Source organism: Fundulus heteroclitus, chromosome 13 (assembly GCF_011125445.2).
Source record: "Fundulus heteroclitus isolate FHET01 chromosome 13, MU-UCD_Fhet_4.1, whole genome shotgun sequence".
NCBI lineage: Eukaryota > Metazoa > Chordata > Actinopteri > Cyprinodontiformes > Fundulidae > Fundulus > Fundulus heteroclitus.
In genome coordinates this window covers 30,687,826-30,705,203 of record NC_046373.1, presented here as the reverse complement: position 1 = coordinate 30,705,203, position 17,378 = coordinate 30,687,826, and the positions used below count along the sequence as shown (strand labels likewise).

The following is a 17,378-nucleotide window of genomic DNA, read 5'->3' as shown; positions in this document are numbered from 1 at the left end:
GAGGGCCAGAGATTTCTTAAGAAGAACTTCTCTGTGGGAATTACTTTCTATCCAGGGAAACAGACGTGGTCCCCCAAACATGACTATAGCGTTTAAATCCACGGCTCAGTGAAGCCGCTCTTTTCTAGCTGAGTCGTTGCCCACCGGCTTTCCTACATTACTGGACTCACTAAAATACCAATATTGACTTCATCTCCGACTTTGAACTCTGAATCAGTAGTACTGGCAACATTTAAAGCCATATTACAGAGATTCTTTTCTCCTCTGCTTGCTCTGCTGCCTTGAATGACAGTTTATGAAATTCCTTTGCCCATCACTTTGGGAGGAAATCCCTGACCAGCAGTCAAACTTGAAATTCATGGGAAAGCAAAACGCTTGCGTAACAATAAAACAATTGACACTCAGCCTTAAGGAATTCTGCTGATGATCTGGACTTAGATCTGTTAAACCTCTGAATGAAAACCTCATTTTTCTTACATTCAGTTTATACATCTCAGCCACAGATGTAGACATTGGTAGGTCTTGCAGGTGACCGTCCCTGAAGGGTGTTTGTCTGGTCAGAGCCTAAAAAACTGTTCTCCATTAATGTGTACAGTGTGGCACTACATTGTGGATGTTTAGACACTGGGAAAAAGACTTCAAGGTAGCTATTATCAGTATAAATGAGAAGTTTGAAAATGAGGTCAGAAGAAGCAACGAGGCTATATTTGTAGAACAGAGTCTGGGTTTTTCTAGCGAGGAACAGCTGATCATTCAGGCAGCCGCATGCAGCAAATGTGCTCTTTTTATCATTTTAACCTAAAACCTACTGGACAGAGCATAGACAGAAGCTGTTAGCGATGCAAACAGTACTAAACAGGCTACTTGAATTACTTTGTTACCTTTAGTTACAATACTTGAATATTCTTGAAGAGATACTGGAGTTGGCTTAAACGGGTTTAGGCGGATGATAGCCGTCCAAACGCTGGAGCTCAGAGATACCCCACAAACTTTTAATTGATGCTTAATTGATGATTAATTGAATCTGCTTTCTTGGCATTTGGGTTTTCCACAAGCGAATGACTATTTTCCAGACCAAAGCAAAGTTACATTAATCTGACTCTCGCCAGATGGATGTGACGTATCAGAGAAGCGACTGTTTGGATTCAGACAACAATGGCGGCTCACAGCGAAGAAGCAAGGGTGACCAGATGAGTCTCCGTTTTGGATGACCTGTCCCCGGCAAAATCTGTCCCCGATTTCAGTGTATCATGATGGAGTAAAAAAAGTTTAACGAAACAAGAGGAATTTACCCTGTCATGCCGCTGTCGTGGCGGAGTAGAAGAGCTTAGCCAAACGCGCCTTCCCTTTGGCATTGTAGATCGGGCAAAACCCCAAAACCCCCACCAGAGACACTGCGTCCACCCACTTAGCAAAATTGGAGACTTCCCCGGTTTTTATTAGAGAAATCTGGTCATCCGGTAACATTGATGGTATTTCATCAGTGTTGTCCTATCTATTGAATATTACTTCTTTAAAAGAACACCATAAAACGACTTTGAAGGCATTTGTTAATGGAAACGATGGTTTCGGTTTTGATGTGACAGTTTGAAGCAGCACGTGTGTAAAGATGATGGACAAGTTAATCATATACAAGGATTTTTCATCCCAGATGTACATGTGGAGCTCTGCGGAACGAGATTCAGGTTAGATTTATACCGGCTTAGAACAAGAACTCCATGCAAGCACTGTTACAAAAACCTTCAGCAGGAGCCTCTGAGACGCTGGCAGGTTCATGACAATTTTATTCAGCACTCAGTAAACATTACAAGACACACACACACACACACACACACTTTAGACATCCCCCTCCACTCCTACACACACCCCAGTTCCAATTCAGCAGGATCTACACGGCTTTTCTAATTACATGGGTTTGCGCCCTTGCTGCCAGGGAAGCTCATTTGGGCACCGAGAGGAACTTTTGCGCTAAGAGCAAAGAAGGCTTGGAAGGATGAACCTTAATGAGGGGAATCAGTGGAACGTGTCTGATAGAGACATTTCTTCACGGAGCTGCTGGAGGGCTGGTGATGAGAGGCAGGCCTTCACTGCAGGGCCCACTCTGCTGCTCGGCCCTCTCCCTCCTCAGACATCCTTCTCAGACAGCCACATCGCAACCAGCAACCGTCACACCGGGGGCAATTAAAGCTCTGATCTGCCTAAACAGCCTGTTTGGCTGCAGGCAAACGGGAGATGGACCGGGGCAGTGGGGGAGTGTCATAAGGGGGTTGTTAGAAGTCCAAGTGTTTTATTGCAGCGTTCGACATGTGTGTGTGTGTGTTAGCTGAGAAAACAGAAGGAGCGTTCTAACCCAGACAAACACAAACGGCAGCAGTGGGGCGGGAGGCCGAATGTGATAATATGAGGCAGAGAGTGCCGTGCAGTCGGCTCGCTCTTTAGCTGCAGCGAGTCTGCTGTCAGCTGTCAGTAGAGCCTGCTGGGGAAGAGGGTCCTGGGACTGCAGGCGGAGTGGATGTTAGGCCGTTCTTTAACCCGGGGTCAGACTGAGCAATGGTCTGCTCAGCGGCTCAGTGACAAGCTTGTGGAACGGTCTATGTTTTATAAATGAGCAGCTCCCTTGAATCCCCATTTTTCATTCCTGCTCACAGAGCGGCCCAAGAGGTGCAATCGCTCTTTCTAAGCAGTCAGTCTTGAAAAGTTTGAAGCAAAGAACGTTTTTTTTTCTTTCTTGTTTTCTAATTTTGGTAAGGTTTGACGACGCATGGATATTGAAGCTTAACTCTATGTTCTGCTCCAGCCATCGGCACCTTTTGTTATAATGTCAAACTGGTTTTAGAGGTTTTGGATTCAGTGACATCCAGTGGCACTGCTCAACCCAACCATGGGATGGCTAGAGATTCTGAAGGTATGTTAGCCCTGGGCCAAAATGCTCCATTTTCATTGTGTAAATACAAAGTTAAAAGTGTTAAAATCTGAAAATGAAAAAGTAACAAATATCACAATTGTTGCTGGATATTGTTACATATTGCTATGACATTTTATTATTTTAATACCTTTCATAACACCATCTATGAATAATATTTATATACATAGACAAGTATGAAGAATGATAGAAAACAGGTGCTTTTTAAAAAAAAAATGCCTCAGCTACTGTATGTATTATTAAGTTGAGCTCTGGCATGGTGATACAACAGTATTGTGAAGGGCTAGTACGTGATGCCAAAGGGACATGGTGTTGTTGTCTAAACTGGACGTTCTGTCCTTTGACGTTCTCAGCGCTTGCTCAAATGCATCCCTGTTATTTTTCTTGTATTTCTACAGCTTAATGAATTAGTTTTTATCATAAAAAGTACCATTTTATGATTGCTGGTTACCTCCAATATGAAGGAGAATAAGTCCTTCGTAACTTTAGGTCTTAATAATGTAACTTGGAGCCACACCAACCAATCAGCCAGACACGGGGAGCAGCCAATTTTCTCTTTATTGGCTCTAATCAATGATTGGCAGGTCAATTACCGAATAACTGAAAAAAAACCGGAAAAAAAAACAAGAAAAACAAAAAAACAAATTAGGACAAGATAATCATTTTATTGAATGGATTCAAACTAAGAACTTCTGCCATTTTCAGTCTATAACACATAAATTAACAAAATGTACTTTGATGCAATTTCCTGACTTTAGTAAACATGGGATGCCATTTAGGGACAAATACTTTAATGCATAAATGGGCATAATCCTGCCATTCCTAAATTTTATGTTGGCTTCAAAACTGATATCTTTATCAAAGAACCTGTGGCACATTTTCTATTTTCTGAATAAAAAACCTGATTTGGTCAGCATGAGAATGAAATCTGTATCAGATCGGTGTATCGCCAGTTAACTGATCAAAATCTACTCATAAATCCTATTTGGGCCTCACATCCCTTTATGTTTACAGACAGACAAACAGATGATTACCTCCAATATGAAGGAGAATAAGTCCTTCTTAACTTTAGGTCTTAATAATGTATCCTGGAGCCACACCAACCAATCAGCCAGACACGAGGATCTGCCAAGCTGTCTGTATGCTTTGATTGAATTTGACTTTGTAAAGTACCTTGAGATGACGTGTGTTGTGAATTGGGGCTATATAAATAAAATTGAATTGAATTACAGTTAATGTGGTTCTTTATATAAATTCAGGGACTAGTATAGAACATATTATCTCTCCTAATACCACACTGGGCAGCTCTTTTTACCAAGACATGTGTTAACAATGTTAACACATGTCTTGGTACATATTTTCTCATAATTTCTGTGAACTCTAACTTTCATACATTCCTGGCATTGTAGTTCTTTTTTCTATAGTCGAGCATTTTAATTATAATATGTGAAATAATAAATGAATAAATAATATGTTTCCTCTAATTTGAGCCTTAATTAAATATGATCAAGATTCACATAAAAAATACTGTCATGTTTGAGAAATCCTGTAAATTCTTTAAAGGATCTCTCAACAAGTCCAAGTTAATAGATCAGTGCTGTCATTGATTTATTTGTTTTCCAACGTATTCAGCCTTCGATAAAGATGTAGTTCTCAAATCTTAAAGAGACCAAAATCCATTTGATGCCGATAAAATAAGATTATATACACCAAGCCTCCATCTTCATAGTGTTTTGATGCCCCATTTTGAGGCAAAAAATAATTCTCTCTCGGGCGCGATGAACAAATGTAAACAGACGTGACGCCATCTACTGGCAGTATTGCAGAACTATGATAATGCTGGTTTGCTTAATTTATGAATCAATTGTAAATAATGCCGGACCGAGCCTGACCCTCTAAAATGTTTCGCAGTAAAAAGGCAGCTCGGCGTGATCAAAGAACAACCGTTATTAATTAAATAAAACAATCTACAGCAACTTTAAGAGCCTGATATCAGAACATTTACTCAATCAACTCTGCGGTCCCATCTGAGCTATTGGCAGGTTTAGTGTCTGCTTCAGTGAGCACCAACGTTCATGCTGTATTCCCAGTGACATTCAAGTCTTTTCCTCTTGGAATCATACATTTCTGCGCCTTTTTTCCTCATTGTTTCACTGGGAGATGCCAATAGTCGTTAGCCGCTTGCTTGTTTTTACTGTAAATGTGAACATGAAAGGCTTTATTCACTAACAAATTAAGCAAAAACAAAGGATAGAACACAAAACAACAGCTAATACGCCAGCAGGACGTGCTAATGTTTAATAAAAAACTTTGTATGCAACCAGAGTGAGCTACTGACATTTAAATAAATAAAAAAGTAAAATAATGTGGCTCTGCACCTTTAAGACCTGAACAGTCAGTGAATTAAAACAGCCGTAGAAGACCTTTGTAAGGCAAAGCTTCATAGGGTGTATCGTGGATTATGGTCCTACCTGTTGAAATTGGCTGATGCACACTGGTGTACTTTTACCAACTAAACAATGACATGGAATTCTTACCCCTTCATCCGATGGCCGTTCTGGAAGCTTGAAAACCTTGCTGTTTGTGGGATAAGGGGTTGAGAGCCAGGGTGTTGTTGCCCTCCATCAGCGAGCCCCCCCCCCCCCCTCCACTGCTCTGGCGTTGCAGCCCATTATTTCTGGTTATTCGAGTGTCCCGCGGCTGCTGTGTCATTTATTTCCACAACAGGGCATGCTGCACCAAATAGCAGTGAATTATAAAGAAGGATATGACACAGGTAGTGAAGCCAATTTTAACTGTAATTTATTTTGGCATAGGGAAGGCTCTGTAGGAGCTGACACATTACGGCTATTATGGTGGGATTGCGGTGGTGTAACTGAGCAATAATGCACCTGTAATAATAATCTGTTTATTATTTGGTTTTCTCAAGGCAGTGTTAGGCAAAGAGATCTTCCTCCTTGCAAATTCTCTCCTTTTTTTGTGCCTCGGCTCACGTTAATCCCTGCTGTTGAATCCCCCCTGCAGCTGGCTGCACCTTTGATGAGGACTCGGATTCTGGCCTGTGTGAATACCGCCAGGGTCAGGAGGACGACTTTGACTGGCAGCTGATCAAGACCTTCAACTGGCCACACCCGACGGCGGACCTCCTGCCAGGTAGGCTTTAACATTGCTCACGGGTCAAAGGCCACCTCATAATACAGTCCAGTCCATAATGGACATTATGGCCAAATTTCACTTCTATAACTCCCAGTGTTTCTGAGCCTTGCCCCAGTGGTTTGCATCTTTCATGTGTAATGTCCTGAAAACGTAGGACCGGGCTCTATTTGTAAATAGCACACATGTGCAGTACCTAGCTAATGCGCTGATTTCCCTTGTACTTCCTAGTAATAACTGTGTTATAGCCACAAATGTTTATAGTGTATTTTATTGGAATTTTATATGATAGATTTTATTTGTGGGAGGCTGAATTCGAATAAACGCCACACTTTGCAGATTTTTGCTTGCTTTGAAAATCCCACGTCTTCCTCCCTCGACTTCATAGAACGTGTTAAAGTTCATGGTTTTAACACGAAGCGTGAAAAAGTTCAAAGGGCATGAATGGTTTTACAAAGCTCCTTTTTCTTAGAAATATTTTCAAGTCAAGTTTATTTGTATAGCACATTTCAGCAGCAAGGCGGTTCAAAGGGGCCTCTATAAAGCTTTTTAAAAACCTTTATAGTGGCCTCTGCCACTTTCAAATCATTTGTGAGGTAGTGTTTTGGGCACGTAGCAATAAAAAGAACTATGTCGACAAAGTGACAAACAAGATATCCACACTTAAAAAAAACGGTTGAAATACTGTAGGCCGCCAATTGCGAGCTGATTTGGTCCAAAAGGACTATTTATGTGTTGTCTGGACTGTATTAAACCATCTGTGGTTCTATATTCAGAATAAATAAGCTTATGAAGCCAGAACTGGATATAAACAGATTCTTTAAAGCACACTTTGAAATTTATGAAACTGTCTAAACGTGAAAAAAAAAAAAAACTCTGGTGGTTTTAATTAAATTAAAACCACCTTGGAAATACAATTTAGTTCATTTCAATTCAAAAATACTTAATTAATCCCAAAGGGAAATCAAATGGATGGTGAAAACCCTGACTGGCACATCCTACGCTCATTACATATTTTTTTAGAATACAGTTTGTGCTTTGTGAAGCCTTTACCATATTTCTGATGGGGAACAATATTGCTAAACTTGTCTTGAATTGTTCATATGAACCTCATTTGTTTAACTGTTTTATATATTGAAATGTTGTTGTTTTTGAAACATATTTGTTATTATGGAGACTGCCACTCATTAAGCCCCTTGAGGGTTTTTTAGCAGTTGTCCATCACATTTTCTTCTTTTTTAATGAAACATGATTCTGTTTTTATGTTTTGTGGTGAAAATAAATAAATAACAAAATAACAAATAACATATGAACCTCATTTCATGTATTATCCTGTCTTTGTGATTAACTAAAACAACGTATTGCCTTCTCAAACAGGAATCCTCTTTTGAAGGGAAAACAATTTACCATTACATGTCATACCTTAAACAAAAGATCAAGGATTCAGAGTAGGTGTAGAGTAGGTGAAGCAAGCTTAGATATGGGGGTTAAAGCATTAACTAGCACTAAATATAAAGCATCCTAACATCCCAACATGCTGATAGTACTGTCTACCAGACATGTCTAGATGCACTAATGTGTCCACTGGTCCCACACCTCGGCTAACTGGGAAATCTAACGCCTACCACACCTGCTTTAGTCGACATGGAGTCATTCTCCACCTCTGGTAGCCTTCACCACCGCTCCTGCTTTTAAAAGCTGTTGGACGTTTCAGCAGCTGCTGGGCAGATTGCCCCCACTGGCCCTCTTGTGCTTGTTCTAAATGTAGGAAGAAAACCCAACAAAATTAGAGATATCAAACATTTGCACAGATAGGTGTGTGTAGGGAATCATGGGGATGCATACTAACTGCTTAAGGGGGAGGGAAGCTGATTTGTAGAGCATCCTTTAGCAACGTAGCAGTTCTAAGTGCTTTTTTTCCTTTTGGAGCACAAAAGGCTTAAGAGAACGTGTGAAAGAACAGGGTTCAGGCAAGAAATAGGCAATCTTCAAAAACAAAGATTAAGGTTTAATTAAACAGGAATCACATTTTCAGGGCGCCAGCAGACATCTAGAGATGATGGATAACTGAAGGCCAGGAAGCAGATCTGAGAAATCTGGATGCACAATTAAGTAGAAAAGAAACATATTTAGCTCAAAGAACGGTTTAATGACCTAACATTTGTTTGATGAAAAAGTGAAACAACCAAGAAACCCAATGTACTATAGGTGAAGAACCAGAACCTTCTGGTATGCTTACAGCTGAAACGTCTCAGTCTTATAAGGTGTTAAATTTGAGTCTATTGGAACCCAGCTTGTTTTTAGGGTATCCTGCAAATGCCCTGCTAAACCTGGATCTAAAACCATGATTCTTAATGAGAATGTGCCTCTTGAAACACAGGCACAAAGAGCAACTAGACTAGAAATAAACATCGGTTGTTAATATTGGCCCTGTTTTACTTATTGGACCGATACCAATATGTTAAAAAATGTATAACATTGGCCGATACCAGTGTTAATGCCCATATATCGTGCATCCCTAATTCAAATTGCCGTTCTGTTAGTTTGTACATTTTGCAAATAAACCTAATCTGGAGTAGACTCGAACAGATGACTAGTGAAGGTTATTTAAAATGATAAGGAGTTTAAACATGTTCACAACGGCATTTAGTGACATCTGAGTTCACAACAAGACGATAGAAAGCAGAAGGATGAGACTAGGGTCAAGATGAGCTTTACATCAATACTTGTCACAGTTTATGGGACTTAAAAACGTAGAACGCGTTGTAAACCCAGTCCTGACTTATTCCATTCCGTTGCCCCTTCACAGAGCATCGTAATGCATCTGAGATACATCCCCATTGGATTCTGCTTCACAGCTCACTTTTGATTTTCAGTACAAACTGCTAAATCTCACTGTCACTGAAGAAAGAAAAAAAGAGCAACATTTCTGCTGGATTGACAAGCAAGAAAAGAGTCGTGGCTGTTGTTGGAGGTGACCTGAGGGAGACTTTGAACTTCCTCACCTTTTGTGAGGCGTTAAGGGAAATAAACTGTGCCTTATGGGATTAGCTTGCTCTGTGCACAATCCAATGTTGGCTTTGTCGTCACTTTTACAGACAGGATCCATTTGCCCTTAGGAGTTTACCTTCAAATGCGGTGTTTGAAATTAAGATTGGGGGTGGCTTCTGTAGTACCTAACTTTAGATTGTTGTGAAGCACAAAAGGTTTGGTGGTAAAATGTAAATACGTCCAGACGTATTCTGTGGAAACTGACCTGACAACAAGCCTTGGAATACCACTCAGTGTTTCAGGCGTTCATTTTCTATACCTGCTTAATCATGTTGAGGGTTGCGGGTGGCTGGAGCCTACTCCCAGCAGTCAACAGGCGAGAGGCAGAGTACACCCTGGGCAGATTGCCAGGCTATCACAGGGCCAACACACTGGAGACAAAGAGCTGTGCACACACTTAAGGGCAGTCTATAGCAGCCATTGGTGCCAGCATGCAGGGTTTTTGGACCTGAAGCAAGACACCACAATACCCCAAAAATGACAACCCAAAAAAATTCTACACAAAAAAAAATTTGACTATGCTAACCACTGTGGCTCTGCAGCCCTATGGAATATAAAAGATGCAAACTCCAAGGAAGACATTTCCTGATTGTTTATTATTTTGCCATATCTATCTATCTATCTATCTATCTATCTATCTATCTATCTATCTATCTATCTATCTATCTATCTATCTATCTATCTATCTATACATATATATATATATATATATATATATATATATATATATATATATATATATATATATATATATATATATATATATATATATATATATAAGTATGTGTGTGTGTCTCCAGAAACATGCTTATATGGATTTAAAAGTATGAGAAGAATGAACCAGAAGAAGAAATAAAAACCTGAGTCTAAGTTAATGTTCAACAGAATGTCAAAGGTTGTGTTTGAAATAAACAAGCATTCTGTCACACACACACACACACACACACACACACACACACACACACACACACACACACACACACACACACACACACACACACACACACACACACACACACACATATATCACCTCGTCCAATTATAGTTCTGTAATCGACATCAACATAATGCTTTCATTTGAGAGTAGTCATCATTGGTTGTCCCACATTCCAATCATTCTGACGCACTCACATAATGTGCGTGTCGTTCCTTGATAGTTTCCTCTTGCTGGCACCCCTAAGAAATAAGGCCAGTGTAGATCTGGGAGAGTTTTCCACGCGACCCTGGGCAGCAGACGAGCAGGTAAGATGATTTTACGCATGCACAGTTATTCAAAAAGGGACTCGGAGAAATTTCCCGGAAAAATCACAGACTCTACCTTTAAAGCTGAAAGTCTGCATCTCTGCATTTCATTCTGAGTTATTTGATTTGAGATTCCTTGTGGTAGTGTGCAGATAAAAAATTCTGCCTTTTCTCACTTGAAATCCTGAAATTCATGTTTCCTCAAAGTAGTGCGCTTTATTTTAGTTCTGGATAAAATATTAACAAAATGTTGATGCAGCACGATGGCCAAAATCTGTTTTCTGATCAGATTTCCCCTGAGCTTTATACCATGTCTGATTACCATGGACCTTTTCCCTTTAATCAGCTTCCTGGTATCTTGTTTCCTCAGCCCTGGTCCCTGGCTGCATTACTGTTTAACTTTGTCATACACATAAACACAAGTTGTCAGCATCCAATCGACTCCAGCACGTTATATATACAGTATATTAATTTAGGCATGGGCCATTAGTCCCAGTACTTCTGTTCAAACACACAGACATCCAAGTGTGAAAGGTGATGGTAACAGGCCAGTAGCTTGGGTAAATTATTGGTGATCCATGGAAGGAGCTGGCACATGTCTTCATAACTCATTCAGCGATATCAAGCGCTTGTTCCACTCTTCCAAGCACAGATCCCTGGAGGCTGGCTGCATATGTTAACAAACACCTTGGGACTGGCTGAGTCTCGCATGGGTCATTGCTGATTACGCTTCCTGGTGTTGATCAGGGGCCGATAGTCCCAGAAAGGTTGCTTTTTTTTTTTCTCTCTCCAGCATTTACAAATGAGATTGAACACACGCTCAAGTGACTTGTTTGTTTCTCTTTGATGCTGTATGATAAGAGGTGAAGATTGTTTGTGCAGGGTAGCTGTGAGACGTTCTTTTCTCACAACAAACTCTCGGGAAATCCATCATGCATCAATCACAAGTATTTGGGAGCTGTCTAGACAATCACTTTGCTCGGAACTGGGACATCGCTTGTTCTTGTGTTCTCCTTATCTCTTGTGCAAAATGAGCCTAATGTGTTATAATGGAACACGTTCATTAGAAACTCTCCAATCAAGCTATCACACCTGTTTTATTTTGTAGCCTTGGACGAAAATACGAGATCAGAGGTTTTCAGGTTACCTCAAGAAGGAAAGCTGCTAATAAACATTTTACCTTGAGTTTTTGCAAGGGCTTCAAGCTCCTGAAAATACTAAAGAGACCACAATTTAGACAGCAACTCTGTTTATTGGGCACCAGCAGCTTGGTATTATTGATCTGCACTCACCAGCCAGCAGAATACCAATGACATGAAGCATTACTGCCTAAAAGGAACACGTTCCACCCTTCAGCTCAGTAGTTTTTTTTTTTAATGATAGCGTCTTCTGAATTTCTCAGACGACTTGTCATCACATTAATGTGTCAATCAGTATTCCTGTACTGAATGTCTTAATGTGTGCTGGATTAGAGCATCGAAACAATACTCAGCTGTGTTTTGCGACAATACCTTTTAACAAGGAATTACAAATCCAGAATAGGCAAGGGTAGAGACATTTCCATCACCACAGCAGTAGCATGCTAGTTTTTATCTGACTCTGAGGTCCTGTCCACACAAAGATGGCTTTGGCTGTATCCGACAACGTTTTTAGTTAGATAGGGGGTCCCATCCAGATGAAGCAGTCGCTTTAGACATTACCAGCTGAGGTGTTTGCGCACGCGAGCCAATTTAGTCCTTGCCTCTACCTTATCACGCATGCACTAACACAACAACATTGGCTGACTGGCTAACGGCTAATGGCTAACGGTTGTGTTTCAGACACTATTTTAAGGAGCAATAAGCGATATTTCACCATTAGGTGCTTGCTTAAGCACTCTCTATAGACCAAAACAAGATGTGTGACAAGCCAAGCCTCTTTCTAACTTTATTCCGGCTGCCACCCTCCTTTCCCGTCTCATGCACGCCACCTGTGCGCATACTTGTAAAGGATAAAAACACAGCAACACAGCCTCATCTTTTGGAGGAAGTTTATAATAGTGTTAGCAAGAGAATGTTTTGATCTGCTGGAGGTTCTCTCTGCCATGTTGCTCCAACACTGCGCTGCTCTGACGGTGGTATTTTAGGGCAAGGAGAGGCTCCGCCCTAAGTGGCAGCTGTTCACATGCACACACGCGTACTAGACTGGAGAACAACATAGTGACGTCACACCATAGTCCATCTAAAATATTACATTTAGTTCTTCACATCACTATGTTTTAGTTCTTTCTATCTAAAATAATGAAATTTTGCTTATTGCTCCTTTAATTTATTGGGGATTTTACACTAGCTAATTTTGCTCCTCTGTTGTGTTATCGCCTTGTCTTCTGGCCACACAAACGCCTCTTTTTCTTCCTCCTGGGTCCGTTGTTTCTGTCCTGCTCTTCTTCCTTTTTTAATTCTGTTTCAGCGTTACCGCGCCACTTGCTGGTGTCGCAAAGATATTACCACGCATATTATGGCTCCTCCGGCTTGGTGCGGTTACATCTTTACGCTCAGAGTTTTCTGTGAGGATATATTATTCGGCTCCGTGTGGAGCTACATTTGTATATGCCGTGCATTTGTTCAGTTTCTATTTGCGTGGGTAGTTTTTATTTCTATAAAGCACATGGCCAATAACTCTGATGCAAGAATGATTTTATAGGAATTATTCTAAAATGGGTTTGCGAGGAGATAGGTTACTAGGAATGTTGGGCATTTCTTGAGACTCTCATGGGTTTATCGTCGTGACCCAAATTAAATCAGCTTGAAGGCAGGTCAAAATTGAAAACTTGAAGGTAACCAAGCACAGACCGTGAACTGAAACAGGAGGGAAACAAGATGATTTAAACATTTTGAAGGAAAATTGAACGCTGGGAAAACCGGGAGTGTGGTTAGAATGTGGATTCAGGCGGGCTAATTCAGACACAACAAACATTAACTGTGAAGGTAGAATAATTGCAAGAAAATAACATCAATGTGCTTTTAGTTACAAAAACATAACAAAAATCTAATCAATTGCTGAAGATATTGTCTAACATTGTCTAATTTTAGGATGCCTGTGCGAATTCTAGCCTGAGTTTGCGGTTAGCAGACAGGAGCAGCACTCTGTGTGGACTCCTGCTGCTGTAACCCATCTGCTTCAAGGTTTGAGGTGCTCTCTGCCATGTTGGAACACCATGATGAGGAACACCATCTCTGTGTTCAGAGATGGTGTTCCTCACACCTCCATTGTAACTATTGGTTACTTGAGCCACTGTGGCCTTTCCGCCTTTAACTAGTCTGCCCATTCTCCTCTGGCTTCACCAGAGCATCTTCATCCTCACAGCTGCAGCTAACTCTTTATTCCCTCTTTTTCAGACCATTCTCCGTTACCGTAGATATAGTTGTGCATGAAAATCTCAGTAGATCAGTAAAATACTCAGAGCAGCCTATCTGACCAAAGTCACATTTCTGTTTAAAATGTCCTTACCTATTGATCCTATGTTATATTCTAATTTTCTGAGGCACTGATTTTGGGATTCTAATCGTCTATAAGCTAAACTCACCAAAATCACCAGAAGGGAAGCCTGGAAATATTTCTCTCTAAACAAAAAAGAATCAATTTAATATGTGAGTTTCACTTCCTGACATGAGTGATGAAAAATGTTGAATGTGATATTCAGTCATGATATTCTAAGCTTTTCTGATGTACCTGTAGTTACCTGAACTGTGTGCTTTTCATGGTATCAGTTTAATGTGAATTACACACAAAAAGCAAATTTACACTAAGAAAGTGGTAATGACAGTTATATATCTAATCGTTTATAAATGCATTTCTTTCATTATATCAGTTATTTTCTTTTATACAAATATTACATTCCCCTTTTACAAAAATAGCCTTTTCAGCAACTGAAAGGTTATTTGTCTCATTTACTTGGTTTTGTGCATTTTCTGTATAACCTTTTCTGTTTGTTTTCATAATGCAGTTTTATCACAATCTAATCAAGCAAGTCAAAGGCCTGTCAACTTTTAATGTCAGTGACGTTTATCATGTCTTTTTTTTGTCTGGTAATACATCTTTCTAACCAACCAAGTCTGGCCAGAATGGTCAATCAAAGTAACAATGTGCCCGCTGCTGTTCATGACCTTCTCAAAAAAGACCAGGCTGGATAATTAGGCTGATCATCTAAACCTCAAGAAGAATTTTTTTATGGCAGATATTTTCCCAACTCTGTACTAGTCAGCTTTAAATGAAAGAGAAATAGGTATGAGAGCATTTCTTTCTTTAAATGAACAGCAATGGCTGCAGTGGCTTTGCTAGTTTGTTTTTCTGGAGTGCTCAGGTGTGTGTTATCCCCATGCCGGGGAGGAAAGTGTTCTGCATGCGTCTACCGTACACTTGAAGGTGTTGCAATGAGATGAGGTTGTCCCTGACTTATCTTGCAGGTGTTCATAGAACCATAACAACAAGTAGATGAACGGGCAAGACATGATTATGGAACAAATGTGATGTTCTGATATGAGGCAAGGCAGAGGCTGTAGTAGGACTCAGAGAGCTTTGGCCTGTTTTGCCACTACAGGACCTTTCTGCTTTGCCACGGATAAAAAGTGTTTTCTTTCTTATCATCATGTAAAGCACTTTGAATTGTCATCTTGCCGATATGTGCTATAGAAGAAACCTGCCTTGCATCAGCGGTCTCTGACGCGACCATGAGCTCCTCTCCATCCGCTGTCCTTCTGAAGTCTCATAATGCGTTTCATAACACATTTAAGAGGATGACCTGAAGAAATGACCTCCAATTACTTATCAACTCATTTATGTCCACTCAATTTCTCCAAACAAAGAAGAGACATACAGTAGAGTGATAATTTTATCTAGAATTACTCTAGAATGCGATTCAGTCTGTAAGAGTTCGTTGATTGTGTATTTGACTGTTTATAAATTGTTGGTTGATATTACGATCAGGGATGGAAAGCCAAGGATATGATAGGCAGATAAATTCATAATTATCATAAAATATAACAAAGCTACATCTTGTTTCTTAAGCCCAACATCATACCTGATCTGCTCTCAGAGACGCTGGTAATTCTCTCCAGAAGCCAGCTTTTTTCTCTGGTGGCTCATGACAGCTGAAGCACAATCTGGGAGAAGGATTTTCTTTGCTGGGCATTTTGTTGACAACGTGAGAAGAGCAAACAGGCAGGGTTTACTACGAGAGGCCGTTTAGGCGAAGAACTTTTCTTGATTTTCACATACGGTACTATTGTCTCTCACACATTCGACTCTTTTCTATCCCTCTATGCCCCATTTTGCCCCAAATTACACAGTAAAGTTACCAAGTCTGTGAAAAAAAGGAAAAAGATTGATCAAACCTGGACTAAATTCCCCTGTGCTAATAGAACACCTTGTGCTTTGTGAAAAACTTCATTTTAACATTTGAAATCTTGAGGCCGGTTGATTTGGATTCTTTTGAAATAGATTTCTCATTTCTTGTATTGACCGAATTACGGGGCTGCACCGTTTCCTCGCAGCAACAAAGTCCCGGGTTCAAAATCCTGGCATGGAATTTGCATGTCCTTTTTTCCTATAGAGTCTTCCTGACATTATAGGATCCTCTTATGATTCTTTTTTGGGTTTTACCCTAGTAAAACCTTTCAGGAGACCTGTGTCAACAAACAAAATAAACACCAAAGACAATATACTTTAGAATTGGTAAATAATTACCTATATAATAAAGATGCTGTATTCTGGAAATGAGTGATGGTTGAAAGCAAATGATCAAGGTTATTTTTATTTTTAATGTAAATGAGCAAAAACTCTCCATGTGGAACTCTTCCATAACCAGTGCTGACTTATCCTCTTCACTCAACGAAAAAGATTCAGTGAAAATGCTGGCACGTCAAAATCTGACGGTAAAACAGCCGTCCACCAATCCTCCCAGACATCAGCCAGAAATCACTAGCAGAGTGCAATGAAGATACTTTTCTATCATAACCTTTATTTGCTAATGTGATAGTACTTATGGGTCACATTGTTGTAGTGTGTGTGGGGATGAGGTGTATTTTTTTTTTTTGTCTGAAAGAAAGATGACGCTTAAAATAATATCATTTGTTTCAGGTTTTGAGCCTTTTCTGACTGCATGTGAGACTCTGGGTTTGTGAAGTGTTTGCTCCAGGCGTGTAACTTCGTTGATGAAACGTTAACAGATAGAAATGTTCTGATATGTCATAAAGATACTTTTAATAATGATTTAACTCTCCAATGGGGCAGGGGTAGTGAGCACCCACGTCCAGAGGTCTTAGTCCTCGACGCGCCTGACCCAGGTTCCATTCTGGCCAGAAGTTCTTTGCCGCATTGTCTCCCCTCTCACTCAAACCCAGTTCCTGTCAGTCTACTTTTAAAAAAATAGCCGTAAAAACCCATTAAAAGAACATTTAAAGTACAAAATACAATAATCTAGACAGAGAACAGTTTAAATTACAACTTGTAGTTTGAACACGAGTTTAACACGTTTCGGTTGAATTAATAATAGGCATTATTGACTTGATGCATTATTGACTCCATGCAGATTGCATCGAGTAACACATGTGTCATGAATTAATTACTTTCTTTAAAAAAAACAACAACATTCTGTTGAACTAAATATTAAAATGTTGCCTAAAACGGCTGATAAAATGTAAAGTGAAACGTTGCAGTGTAACTAAAATTGTCCAGGTTTGTTTAGAAATGTCAGATTTTTCACTCACAGCTGATGCGTCCTTACAGGAGAGTCCCTTTGAGCCCCTCTGAGTTCTCTGCAGCTCCACTGAAAGTGGATTTGCATTATTTATCAGCTTTGGCCATGCCCTTTAGTGCTTCCGTGACCTCTTTTAATACCTGGCATTAACAAAGTGTTGCACTGCCAGCAACTTTCAGGGCCAAACACTATGAATCCGCCGCTGCTCTCTATAACTACTATTGATTATTAAAGGCTATTCATGTTGTCACAGTGCTCTGATGACTCTATTAC

General features: G+C 40.1%; 1 protein-coding gene across 7 annotated transcripts in view; it reads left to right on the top strand.

The window, feature by feature from the left end:
• Positions 1-17,378, top strand: part of ptprua (protein tyrosine phosphatase receptor type Ua) — a 328,377-nt gene that overhangs the window by 58,960 nt on the left and 252,039 nt on the right. For all 7 annotated transcript variants that reach the window (XM_012853466.3, XM_021311111.2, XM_036145582.1 and 4 more), the window contains exon 2: positions 5,948-6,076. In XM_012853466.3, the coding sequence (XP_012708920.2) occupies positions 5,948-6,076 (129 nt within the window). The remainder of the gene's footprint in view (positions 1-5,947; positions 6,077-17,378) is intronic.